At 43.9% G+C, this 13,610-nt stretch overlaps 1 protein-coding gene across 1 annotated transcript in view; it reads right to left on the minus strand.

The window, feature by feature from the left end:
• Positions 1–13,610, minus strand: part of LOC135919173 (cell adhesion molecule Dscam1-like) — a 556,253-nt gene that overhangs the window by 246,979 nt on the left and 295,664 nt on the right. The window contains exon 4 of the mRNA XM_065452886.2: positions 4,922–5,071. Within this exon, the coding sequence (XP_065308958.2) occupies positions 4,922–5,071 (150 nt within the window). The remainder of the gene's footprint in view (positions 1–4,921; positions 5,072–13,610) is intronic.

Below are 13,610 nucleotides of genomic sequence, written 5' to 3' on the forward strand. Positions count from 1 at the left end.
GTGCTTGGACGGTGTTTTTGTTTCTTTTTAGGTCAGGACGCGACACTCGACTGCGTGTTGTTTGCCAATGCTACACGAAAATAAATGCAAAATGATAAGGGCTCAATGACAGTACTAACTTGACTTCTCCTTCTCTTTTTGCTTTATTTCTTTTCTTTTTTATTTTTACAACGTGATGAGAGCGTTTTTCTCGAACACAACAAGAGCATGCACGGAGAAGAATAACATAACTGAAATACAATATCTAGTAGTTAATAAACGACACAGTGTCCTAAACGAATTCCAGCGCTGTTTCTGTGAGCTAATTTTATTGTGTAGCAAATGTGGTTATAGATAACATGAACAAAAATAGCCTAAATGGTTAACTACAACCAGTCAGCAACCACAATGCCCGTTCTTAATTGGACGTATAGCACAGTGACTCCGCGGGAGAATTCTGGGCTTTCGCAAGGCGCAGGTTTCCCGAAATCATTCGAATAGACAGAAAGCTACTGCGCTGGCAGTCCTAAAAACAGAGCTCACATTCTTTTGTTCAAGTGTATTCCCTTCTGGTGCTTTTTCATGCGTTGCGCACTATTTAACACCTGAAGCGACCGCAGCGTCGCACGTTTAGCGACTTTCCTAAATCTGCTGAAAATCCTGAGTTTAACGGGGCTTAAAGCAACCACCTGCAATGCCATTAATGGCCCACAGATTTTCTTTATGCCACGTGCTCGTTAGCTGGGAGCTTTCTCGTCCAGAGCAGACTGAGAAAGCTCTCAAAAAACAAATCGGCAGAGACGCTCAAGACTGCTTACGCGTGGGAACGCGAAAGCAATATAGTCATTTTGGTAAAATGATTCTTTTATTCTGAGCGTTCCTTGGCTGCGCCAAAGCCACCTAGACGAAAATATTTTTTTTCTAGGTGGCTTAAGCTGCGCACGCTTTCGCCTGCGTTTTAACTGCGCCTCGGTAATGGCAAATGAAAACGCGTGAAGCGTCGCAAGGCGCTCGCTTGCCCGTGATGAGTTCACAATTCGAAGGACCGCTCAGCGGCATTCAATTCGACATTAATGCTTTTTTTATTTTATACACTCATTGTATGCACTCACGACATGGCGCCACCTCCCACGCGTTGACTGCGCCGCCACGTGCCAACGACGCACGCACTACGCACATATTCAGTCAATCAGCTCTGTGAGCCGACTCGTTGAGGTGTATGTGTATTACCATTCTTTAGTAAGGTAATCGAAAAGCTAATAGAAAAACGTTTAACTAATTGCCTTACAAAATTTAACATTCTCTCACCATTCCAATACGGCTTTCGCTCGGGTTACTCGACCGAACTGGCTCTCGTTGCTCTAACCGATCAACTAAAACTCGCTATCAATGAAGGGAATTATGCAGCTTCATTGTTTGTAGATTTAAGCAAAGCGTTTGAGAAAATGAATCACCGCATCTTATTTCGTAAGCTTGAATCATTGGGAATCACCGGCCCAGCGCTCTTGTTACTACAAAATTACTTAACAGACAGAATGTAAGTAGTAACCATTTCAGCCGTTCATTCTAAAACCATGTTCACTAATATTGGTGTGCCCCAGGGTTCCATATTGGGTCCGCTTTTATTTTTATTATACGTGAATGATCTGCCTAACTGCCTGTCCTTTTCGAAATGTATACTTTATGCAGATGATACTACTATTATTAATTCCAATAAATGTATCACAACCTTAGTATCTAACCTTAATGGCGACTTACACAGCCTGCTGGAGTGGTGCCAAACTAACCAGCTACAGATGAACCCGTCTAAAACAAAATTTGTTGTATTCACTTCCCCGCAACGAACACTTCACTCCATTCCTCCTATCTTATTGGGCGGAAGTCCTATCCCTGCAAGTTTTTCATGCAATTATCTTGGCATAGAAGTAGACAAACATCTTAAATTTACTGAACACATAACCAAACTAAAACAGAAGATTACCTACGGGATTAGGGTACTTCTAAAAGCACGAAACATATTTGACCATCATACATTACCATCATTATACTTTTCATTTATTCATTCCCACATTAATTACTGCGTTACTTGCTGGGGAAACACTTACGTAACACATTTAAACTCATTGCAAATTCTACAGAATCAGGCTATTAGGATAATTAAATTTAGCCCATATAATAACAACGCCTCATATCTTTTACGAACTAATCACATTCTTACAGTCACGCAACTCGTTAAATATAATCTACGTATCTTTTTGTTCCGTCAGATCAATTACACACGATGCGATAGCTTGTTTCCACAGTCTTCTCTATTAAATGCTGATATTACCAGGTTGGCAATAAATAGGAACTTCATTTTACCTAAAATCCATACTAATTATGGCAAACAGAGAGTCCATTTTTCATCTATCGCATTCTGGAACACTCTACCAATTTACATAAAAACACTTAAATCTCATGAATTCAAGATACAACTAAAAGATTACATTCTGTCGAATACTGATGCCTAGTCCACACTCATAACCATTCTTTCAGGGTGCCTTCATTTCATTTTCTTTGCCATACCGTTAGGTTTCTGTTTCTGCCTCACATATACATTCGAGTTAACAAATTCTACTGTGTTCGTCACGTCATCTACGCAGTTACTTCATCAGTTGTCAACAAGATTGTGTTACAGTGCTTTTTTTCATGACATTTATGCATATGTAATTCTTCAATCATGGTATTCATACTAAAACCTGTAATTTTTTAACAATTTTTTGAAAACTGCTGTAAAACTGCTGTACTGTTTTATTACGTTTACTTTGTAAAGGAGGTCCCACTGCAGTCTTTGACTCCGGGACCTCCTCCTGAATATTAACGACTTGTAATCATTCTAATGATTTCAATAAAAACCGATTCTGATTCTAAATTAGCCTAACCCTGGTAATCGAGATGCACATGAGACCGCCCTGACCCGACTGGGAGATATTTGTCAGCAAGCGTGCGGATTAACTTATCCTCGGAGGTCATTCATGCGGCCTCATGTATGGTTCTACCAATGACATGCTTCTGATTAGACTTAGTATTAGTCTTGTTAATAGGGAGCTTAAGCAAGTTCCAAGTTCTATCGTTACGCACCTAGCCGTCTATGGAATTGCAAAGCTCGTCCCACAGCTCTTTAGAGAGGGTTATGCAATACTCCTCAATGTGTATGCTAATCTCAGATATCTTTTTGCGTAGCCTAGGATTAAGTCGTTGACACTTCCATCTTTTAGGAATGCACTGTTTGGCCTCTAATAGATGGGTTAACTTGCTGTCCACCTTCCCAACAGGAAGGTCGGTGCAGACCTTAGATGTTGTACGCCGAACGTCCTCTTGGACCTGACCTATCCTTGCTCTAGGGTAGGTCTGGAATCTGAGGGAGTCTTCTCCTCCCGAAGCTTCCAGAATTTATCTCAGTCTGTCTACGAGAATTCGCGCTGTTTTTTGCCCACAATAGGAAGCTAGGTGGTGGTGGTGGTGAAACTTCGCGTGGTTATTCAAATTAATGCACCGTTTACTCCTGGGTAGTTGTCTCTGACAGGGCTCCACTGGCCACCGCGGCTCGCCGGGTCTGGATGAGGGTCGCCAGTTGGCTTCCCAGGACCAGTTCGGAGAGTCTCGCCTCCCAAGACCACGTAATGAGTGTGTGTGCTATGACTCGTGGCAAGATTGCGTCGCCCGGACGGTCGGTGCATTCGTGTGTTATGTGCGCGAGTGTCGCTGCATGGTTGCTACAGCAGGGACATGTTCGGGACGTATATCTGTCTGGGGTGATGGCGTGTAGGCGGGACAAGTGTGGGTATGCGCTTGTTTTCGAGCACGACGTCCCCGCAGGACGTCGTGCTCGGCGCATCAGACGATGCCGTGGGTCCATTCTAGTGAGCGGCCTAAGATTCGAATGGCTTGTACAGGAAGTGTTCTATTCATGTATAAACGACACGCCGCTTGTGAGTCCGTAAGGACGCGGGCGGATCTTCACTTGCTCTCGGCGCCGCGAAGTGCGAGAGCGATCGCAGCTGCTTCTGCTGCTGCACTTCATGTGGCGTAGATGGTAGCAGAGGCTACCTGGTTTCACTGATTGACGAGGGCTATTGTGTATTTCGTCTCGCGACGTGGAGACGCGGGATACGGGATAGCATCCGGTACGTATCTGGGTCTCTGAAACAGCGCTTGTGCAACATGAGGGCACGCGCTGCCATCTTCTCTTTATTGTGGGTGGGTTGCATGTTCTTGGGGATAGGGTCTACTACACTACAATGTTCTCTCTAATTTGGTTAGCGAGGAGTTGTGTTTCTTCTTCGCAGTAATGGGATGTGAGCGGGTACCCTAGCCGTTGAAGGAGGTTCTTCCCTGTTGTGTCTTGTCGAGGCGCTCCCTCTACGCTATGAGTGTGGCGCTTGCTAGTTCCTCAAAGGCGTTGTATACCCCCAGCGCTAGTACTTTCTTTGTGCTATAGAGCGAGACCCGACATCATGCTTACTAGGTATGCACGTCCTGGAGAACAACGGCATAACGGTAGCCTCAGAGAAAATCAATCACGCAATAAGAAGCATCGCATCACTCATCGCCAGAGTAGCACGTAGCAAAGATGGCTTCACTGAGGACGAAACCATAAAACTGGTACTAGCCAGCGTCATCAGCCGTGTCACGTACGCACTCCCATATCAAGTCAAGCATAAAAGCGAGACCGAGCGCATGGACACTCTTATAAGAAAGGCGTACAAAACGGCCTTACAGCTGCCGTCAGGCCAATTCTTGTACCCTCATTTGGTCGCAGCACCGACTACAACGCCGGATTTTCGCATAATGAGGCGTATAATGCTTTCGTATTAATAAAAACTTGCCAACTCCATTCACCCCGCTACACAAACTAGTACTTCGCGAACACCTACATCTGATGAACTCGTGAACATCTCACCTGTCAGTATCAGCTGTCCCACTGTCACGCTCTGCGACACGGCGCCGGTCAGGTGATGACGGGTCTGGCAGCGGTAGGTGCGGAAGCCATCTTGCTGGTCCGTCTCACGGATGAGCAGTTCGCCCGTCGGCAGCACGGCGTACTTGGAACCTGCAATGCAGTAGTGGCATCTTGCGTTAAACCCTGCGTCTCTCATTTGAGCCGCCGAACGTGTAATTCCTTCTGGCCTGAATTTGCGACAGGCATTGTCACGTGTGTATGCTGTAAAATGCAAGAGCGGATGAAAGGAGGGGCGGCGGTGAGGGTCTAATTGCTCTCTTTGAGCCGCGATGACGTCATGAACGAAACGTTAGCTCTCAAGGCAAGATTCTCTTCGTCGTCGAAGAGTCTTTGTGGATGCAGTGAGACTTCAAGAGGCATATACCACCCAAACGTTTAGTTATGAAATATAGTGCAATGTCCATGCGTGTGTCTAAAGTTAAAGCCGTACAGATTTCAAAGTGTTGCGCTGCCCATGGTACAAAAAAAAAGCAGCGAGGGCAAGACCTCATTGGTGTTTTCTGGTGAGTTTTTGTAATTACGACGTAACGATATTTAGATGTCAGGAGCAATCCGTCAGGCCGCGTTTCATTTTTATTACAGGAAAGATTGAAATTATCAGCTAAAACCATATGCAGAAGTGTGTATATATAAATGTACACACTTTGAAATCTGTATGACTTTGACTTTAGACACACGCTTGGCCATTCAGACGAGGAACAGCAAACTAGTTCTTACCAATTGCTAACGGCATAAAGTCACGTCAGACATGACGTAAAACATAGCAATTCCTTAAGAAAATAATATGGCAGTTTCGACCGATGGCAGAAGCAGTTGAAAGAGATAGCAAAGTTTAGCGTTTTGTTTGTACTCCTCGAATGATTTCTATCTACACGCGAGTGGGACACACGTTGGCTCGACGGAGCACGCAAGGCAGCTGCTGCTAGACAGAAATAACAGCAACCATGTGTCCTAGAACACTGGCGTGATTACGTGCGTCGTCAGTGGCATTGCAGGCGTCGCAACTCGATGTCACGCGAGATGAGACCGACGGTAAACCTGCGGCGTTAGTGACCGCCAAGCGCCAAGTGAAGTGTAAGATAACGTTAAAAATTAAATTCTAGGCGCTTTGCGTGTCAAAGCCAGGACCACATCATGAGGCACGCCGCGACGTGGGACTCCGGGTTAATTTAGACCCGTTGAAATTCTGTGACGCGCACCCTACGCAAGATACGCAGGCGTTTCTCTTTTTTTTTTTTACATTTTCTTCTCATCGAAGTGCGGCCACCGCGGCCAGGATTTGATGCCACGACCTCATGCTTAGTAGCGTATAACGCCAAAGCCACTAAGCAACCACGGTGGGTACCAGGCAACGTTAACTTTACTTCCCGTTCCGCTCAAACCAATGCCTACGCAGTAGTTCAGCAGAAATGCTAGCGTGCTTACATTGGCGCGCGAACAAAGGCCTATGCCAACAGCGCAAACGAGAACGCTGTCGTTTTTTTTCTCCACCAAGACGATTGAGCGCGGCGTTGATGGCGCGTCTAGTTCGCTGAGTGGTTATTGCAGCCAGAAGCACTGCGCCGTTTCCGTGAAAAAGAGAGAGGAAGAGACGAGGGGATGTAAAGAAGGTAGGAATGTTAACCACCCAAGAGTCCGGTCGGCTACCCTACGCTGGGGCAAGGAGAAAAGGAAGATGAACAAGAGAGAGCCAGAGGGGGGTATAGCGACCTAACAGACAGTAGAGTCAAAGACGCTCGTACAAACCAGTTTCTCAGAAAGCAGAAAAGTGTCTTCAGCGTCTTCTGAGCCGATGATCGGCGGGGACAACGTTCTAGCATTGTCGGCTGAGAGTCCATATAATAGATAACACGGAATGTTGCTTTTAATGCGCAAATGGGCTTCGCTTCAATTTGTTGAAGCCAACGCCAAAGCGATGCGAGGACTGTTCAGTCATGAGTCCGAGCTACAAAGCGGAGGGTCATTCACCGAGGCATCACTGCACGCAAGATTCCCTTCCTCAACAGCTCTCCTATTCAGCAGTAAGGCTTACTATGCCTCGATGGAAACACTGGTTCAAACGCATGGGGCAGACGTGGGGATTATTGACCGCTCCACTGTGACTTCTCGGCCAACGCGGTATAAAACATTCAGTTAAAAGCGTGTAACGCACAGCGGTTGCAAGTTGGGGCCAAGCCTTTGTTCTGCCTCCTGATGCACGTCGACCATTAATGGCTTTCTTTCCATCTCTATTAACCCTAGCGCGGACTAGATGTCCAATGTAATCTCGATCGTGTCGACCTGTTTGTCGTCAATTTAAACAACTGCTCTTTCTCTCGCTGTTGCGAATATCGCGTGTCGATCGGCATTAGGTACGTACTTCGGTGAAGCAAAGTCGATAGTTAAACAGTTGTTACCGCACAGCGCTCGATGTCCGCCAGACATGAAATGTGTGCCGCCGACAAAACAGCATCACTATAGTTTTACTCTATCACTGCTGCGCTGTTTTTTTTTTTTTTTAGAACAGTTCAACCACTGAAATATCCGATATGCTGTCTTAGAATCTGAAGTATCTTACAGCGAAAAAAAAAGAATAATAAAGAAGAAGAGAAGACACGCTCTCTGCAGCAGATTTAAAAAAATGCAGAGTAGAGGGCAAGAACGTATCACAGTTATGGTATGCTATTTATGTAGATAGGTGCTTATCTCGTACAGTGACACATTTTCTGTGCTTGCGTTTTGTGATTGTGTGTCTAGATATATTTATTCATTTTTTATGGTTCTTTCCAGAATAGTGTGCTTGGTATTTCGGGAGAGCCGGCAAAAAAGAGGTCTACCTTTACATTTTCATAGCTATAGAAGAATATGCGTGACTGTAATAAATAAAGGGGACACATAATTACGCAGAACTTTAAAAAAAAATCTGCTCATGTTAGCTGAAAAATTTAGCGGGCTTCTTCTAGAAACTCGCGTGTCTTACAGGCAGATGACGTTATAAAAAAGTTTTAAACGGCAAAGGCCTAATTTTTATTTGTATACTGCTAAACAAGAACAATATAAGCGAACGTTTCGGGATATATTGCACTTTGAGCATAAGTTATTATTTAAGGAGAAAAGTAATAATGCGAGCAATGTAAATGACAGATTAACGATGTCACGGTGTCGACAAGGACATACATTTTGTCTCAAGGTTTTCTGTCAGTCATCACAGCGAACTAAGTCTCTAGTACATCTTAATGTCATAGCAAAGATCTTTCCGACTGCCAAGCAGCCATTTCTTCAGCGAAAGAGTAAGACGGCTAAGAATGTACGCTCTATCTTTTAACCTCCGTTCTTCTCAAGAACGTGCTTCTCTGTACATGAAGAAATTTTATTATCATGAACATGCTTACCGTCAAGAATACCTCCCAGTAATGTTTGAATCTATTAGTTACGTCTTTGCAAACGTATTCCCTTTAATCAGCTATACAGGCGGTCTGCTTTGTTTGAAAGTGGGTCGTGCAAAATTCGTAATAAAAATAATACTTGCTTTCACAGACACGTACAGATATGGAACTGCCATCGGGAGCCATAAATCGCAGCTCCGGTACGCACGCTGAAAACCCTTTCATACATGCGAAATGTGCCAGGCCGCATTAAGAGATTTAGAAAAGTATCGTGCGGAAGATGGCCGTTTGTTATGTGCCCATCTGCGGGCTTCCCTGCGAAACCCAGCAAAACATCGGTGCAGCCCCGTGCCTTATAACATTTTGCGACGCCCGACTGTCGTTTGCCGTAGGCCATCCTCGCCCGCCAAATGTACTCTGGAGAAGTCGCTTTTTACTTCGGGCCCGTTCAATTCATTAATAATGTGGAGCCTAAAGAAAGGAATTCTGAACGAGCCCTCCACTCTCCATAAAATAGGAGACGAGACCAGCCCCTAAAAACCCGCCCCACCTTTTTTTTATATATATATAGCGAAAGAAAAAAGAAAGCTTATAAAGGAAGAAAGAATTTTTAGTCTGTTTCTGACGTCAGTTCAGCATCAATCTTTCCTTTCCTTCCTGCCTCGCCAAAGGCTAACAAGTTCCCAAACTACAGTCATCTTCTTATTTAGCCTCTTCACGCAAGTGAACAAAAATACGTATGAAATATTAATGATTTCGAATTTCTTGGGAAGCCGCGCTTCCTATGCAGCCTAGTGACTTTTGTTCTTTCTTCTATTTTTGCGCAGGAACGACGTCCGCCTTACTTGGAACTTAGGTAAGTAGAAGCAATGCCGCAGCAATATTATTCACACGTATTTTACTGTCGTAATAAATCGAGCGTGATAACGGATCGGGGACCGTTTTCTTATGCGTAAGGAAATAACTCTCACGCCCGAGTAATTTCGAAGAGGAAAAAAAAAAGAAAACGAACAGCCAAGTGTGCGCGCACTGGAAGTTCTCCGTGCCATTAATACTTAGAAATTTAAGTATCACCGCTCGGAAACGTGCGTTCTCATTTCCAATCCCTAAGCCACGATAGGGGGCCGGATTAACGGCGCTGCTTCACTGTTAGTAACTGTAATTACTTTCCGAGATTACTGCCGTCTGGGTGCATTCTTCTCTCGCTTTTGTTTTTACTTCTCGCACTCACGCCATTTCCTGTAACTATGTAAGTAATTATTCATTGGAGCCTGAAAAATGAGATTCCCGTATTGAAATTCAGATACTCTTTGTTTCAGTTAGCCCCGGTGTAAGCCGTCTTTCAGGAATGCAAGCGGAGACTGGCCAAGCGACATGTACGAATTGGGGAATGGGGCACATGATAATTTTAGCGCCCTTTTCAGTAGTATCATTACAATATGACAGATGAATGCGGTCATCAGCTTAATGCATGGCAGCATTAGCCAGCCTCTTTTACTGTTGCCTGTATTAGACACAAACACAACTTTTTAAATAAAGTATTGTCACTTGCAGTGGGCGCGCTCTTGACAATGTCCTGCATGGTCACATGCTGAGTCAAACAGATGTAGAGATGTAGAAGTATATATAAAAAAAGCAAATACACTAAGAAATAAAAAGAAAGGGGTAGCAGACTTCAGCGATTATTTCAGCTTTGAATTTACTGCGATGAAAGTATCCTCCCATAGTGAAGACCACTATCTTGTTTTTGCTTGCCTGCTCGTTCGTGAAATATGCGCACTCACCCACTGCAGGGAAAGGGAAAAGAAGCCCCTAGTGATAGGCTGATTAGATGGCTGGACATATATTTACACGATGTATATACCACCCGCTGATTAGACAATGTTTTATTAGGCGACAGTATCGTTTGTACTTTTGAGACTTTCGACTACATAGGTGTGGAGACATTTGCCATAGTCTTCCTGTGGAAACGTTGCTTTATAAGTCCTGGTGCTTGTGTGAAAAGATTATTTGATATGTAACCGTGAACCCTCAATGCTGTATGACGGAACCACCCAAGAGATAAGGAGTAGCCGGCGCCTTAAATTGCGCGCCAACATCTCCTTATATGATATCAATAAAAAAAAAGGGGGGCAAGTGTGGTCGCAGAATCGTTTAGTAATTTAACGTAAGAATTTAGAGAAATATCTGGGATAACATTTATTAACAATGATAAATTTCATATCACTAGGTAAAACAAGTGTTGCATATTAAAAAAGGAATAGTGAATTTGTCTTTTGCGGGACGTACGCAACATATTTTTCTGCATGACATACTATTATGCCAAATTCTTTCGCTTAAAACAAAATTATATATTTTTACCTAGATTAAGATATTCTTTTTTAATTTTTGCAATGTTTTTCTTTCTTTTATTATCATCGCCAAGGCCTTTGCATGGCTGTAAAAAAATTTCCAGACAATTCAGGTGCTGACGAATTTTGTTTTACAGTCTACTACGCCACCATTCCGTCACCATTCCGTTACTGCAATCATCATCCTTACTGATACTCAAGGCAACAGGGTAAGTCTGTAAAGAGGCTAAATTTCGCAAACATGGCTAACCTAGTAAGCTGTATCACGGCTTGCTGGCAGCTTGCTTGCTTGTTTGCACCTTTAACCTTGGTGCTTAACCAGGAATTTCTCCTACCAGAAGTAGAAAAAAAATCATAAGATAAATAAAGCTCTTTCTCATACTATATTTCTCAACCGTCTGTGTATTTTTTTTCTTCTTCGTATTCCTTTTTTCTTTTCGCCCTAAATTACTAAAGCGGCCCAGTATACTGGAGCCTTCCACCGGGACCAGTAAATGATGACGTGAATAAATCGCATTATCCGAGAGTTTGCGAGGTGGGGGAAAAAAAGGAAGTGAATTGAAGGAACAAGTGCAAAGTGAACATTCTCCCGAAGGAAGCACCTACCCTTCTAGGACTTGCAATTGCGTCAAGGAGTCCCCACAAGAGGTGACGTAGAAGAAAGAGCAAATACTTTAATTCTCCTTTCTTTACGACGTTCCGCGCTAACATATTTGGGACGCCTTTGATCCCTGAAGTGAGTCGCTCTACTCGCGATAAATAAAACTAAAACAATAAAATAAAGCTGAAACGCCAGTAACCGATGATTTCCCGACAACTTCAAACTCGCACACCTTTCACTCTTGCTATGGGGACTGAGCACTTCTCGCTATTGCGACTCACGTATCCAATGAGTGTTTTCATTTCTTGCTTGTACTATTTTGCAGCGAGCAATACTGTGCAACCTATAGGCAGTCCTACAGGGCGTGCAGTTTCCGGAGTTTTCCATAACCGTGATCAGGAAAAGAAGCACCAGAAGCAATAAAAGGCAAAGAGGTGGCCTCACAGGCGGGCCCTCATAAACAAGTGTCCGGGAGCAACCAGCAGACACTAGGTGTCACATCGTCACCTAAATTTCCTCGTAAATTGGGGTCCCAAACCCTCCGAACGGCCATCTTTAATGGACGGCAGAGACAGTTCCTTTATGGCGCCTTCAAGGCAGCCTGTCCTCAACAGGACGTACTTGGGGGAGCTGTGTCCTCCTTCCGCTATACTCCAGGCGCACGGTGAGCGAAATGTGAGAGAGGAGGTGGCGGGCGAAGGGACGGGATGTCGTGCCCTTAGGGGGTCCTTCCGTCGACGCCGAATTTTATGGGGCAGCATCTCTGGCCCGCGCTATAACTCGCCCGTGTATGTATTTCTTTGTTCTTTTTCTTTTTTCATTTTCGAATTCCCCCTCCCCCCACCGCCCCCGAGTGGGACCTTCATTATTTTTTCCCCACTGCATATACAAATCCAGCCAAAAAGACACCGAATATGAAACGTTGCTTGTCTGGCAGTAGTAAAGAAATTCGAAGGAGATGTAAGCTTTTGTTTCTGCTTCCTTTTCCCTGGCTCAAAAATCTTTCTCGACGAGTAAGCGCTCATCCTCGTTATGTGTACCTTCAGGGCTCTTCCTGACAATATTATTCGCTTACTTCGCCTGTCTTATTGTATAAAATATTCACCAAGATAATTTCCAATAGAGTCAGAGCAACACTTGACTTCAGTCAACCAATAGAACAAACTAGCTTCAGGAAGGGATATTTTACAATGGAACACATCCATGTCATCAATCAGGCAATCGAGAAATCTGCGAGGTACAATCAATATCTCCATATGGCTCTCGTAGATTTTGAAAACGCATTTGAATCAATGGAGATACCAGCAGTCATGGAGGCATTGCGTAATGAAAGAGTAGATGAGGCACACATGAATATATTGGGAAATATCTACATAGATTCCATAACTAACTACCTTGGTTCTCGACAAGAAAAAGAGAAAATTGCTTATCAAGAAAGGCTTCAGGCAAGGAGACGCACTCTCTCCAATGCTATTCAGTGCACGTCTAGAAGAAGTGTTCATGCTATTAGACTGGGAAGGCTTAGAGTTAAGATCAATGGCGAATATATCAGCAACCTTTGGTTTGCAGTTGGCATAATATGCAGAAGACAAAGGTAGTGTTCGATAGCCTGGCAAGGAAACAAGAATTCATGATAGCCACTCACCCTCTAGAGTCTGTAGAATAGTACGTTTATCTAAGTGAGTAACTCACAGGGGAACATGACCCTTACAAGGACATCTACGGAAGAATAAAAAAGGGTTGGAGTGCATACGGCACACATTACCAAATTCTGATTGGGAGCTTACCACTGCCGTTGAAATCAAAAGTGTACAATTACTGCATTCTACAGGGGCTAACATATGGTACAGAAGCTTAGAGGTTAAAAAATAAGCTCGAGAACAAGTTAAGGACCGTGCAAGGGGCGATGGAAGGAAAAGCGTTAGGCGTAACGTTAACCGACAGAAGTAGAGCGGTATTGATCTGAGAGCAAATAGGGATAGCCGATACTCTACTTGACGTTAGGAGAAAAAAATATTGCTGGGCAGGCCATGTAATACGTAGGATAGAAAACCCGTGGATCAGTAGAGTTACAAAATAGGTGCCAAGGGATGAAATCAGAAAATTGAGCGGCGCAAACTGGAATCAGCTAGCGCAAGACAGGGGTAATTGAAGATCGCAGGGAAAGGCCTTCGTCCTGACGGCAGTGGACATCAATATGGCCTGATGACGATGATGATAATGATGACCGCGCCCCCGATGACTTCACCCCCTATATATATATATATATATATATATATATATATATATATATATATATATATATATATATA

Source organism: Dermacentor albipictus, chromosome 3 (genome assembly GCF_038994185.2).
Source record: "Dermacentor albipictus isolate Rhodes 1998 colony chromosome 3, USDA_Dalb.pri_finalv2, whole genome shotgun sequence".
Classification (NCBI taxonomy): domain Eukaryota; kingdom Metazoa; phylum Arthropoda; class Arachnida; order Ixodida; family Ixodidae; genus Dermacentor; species Dermacentor albipictus.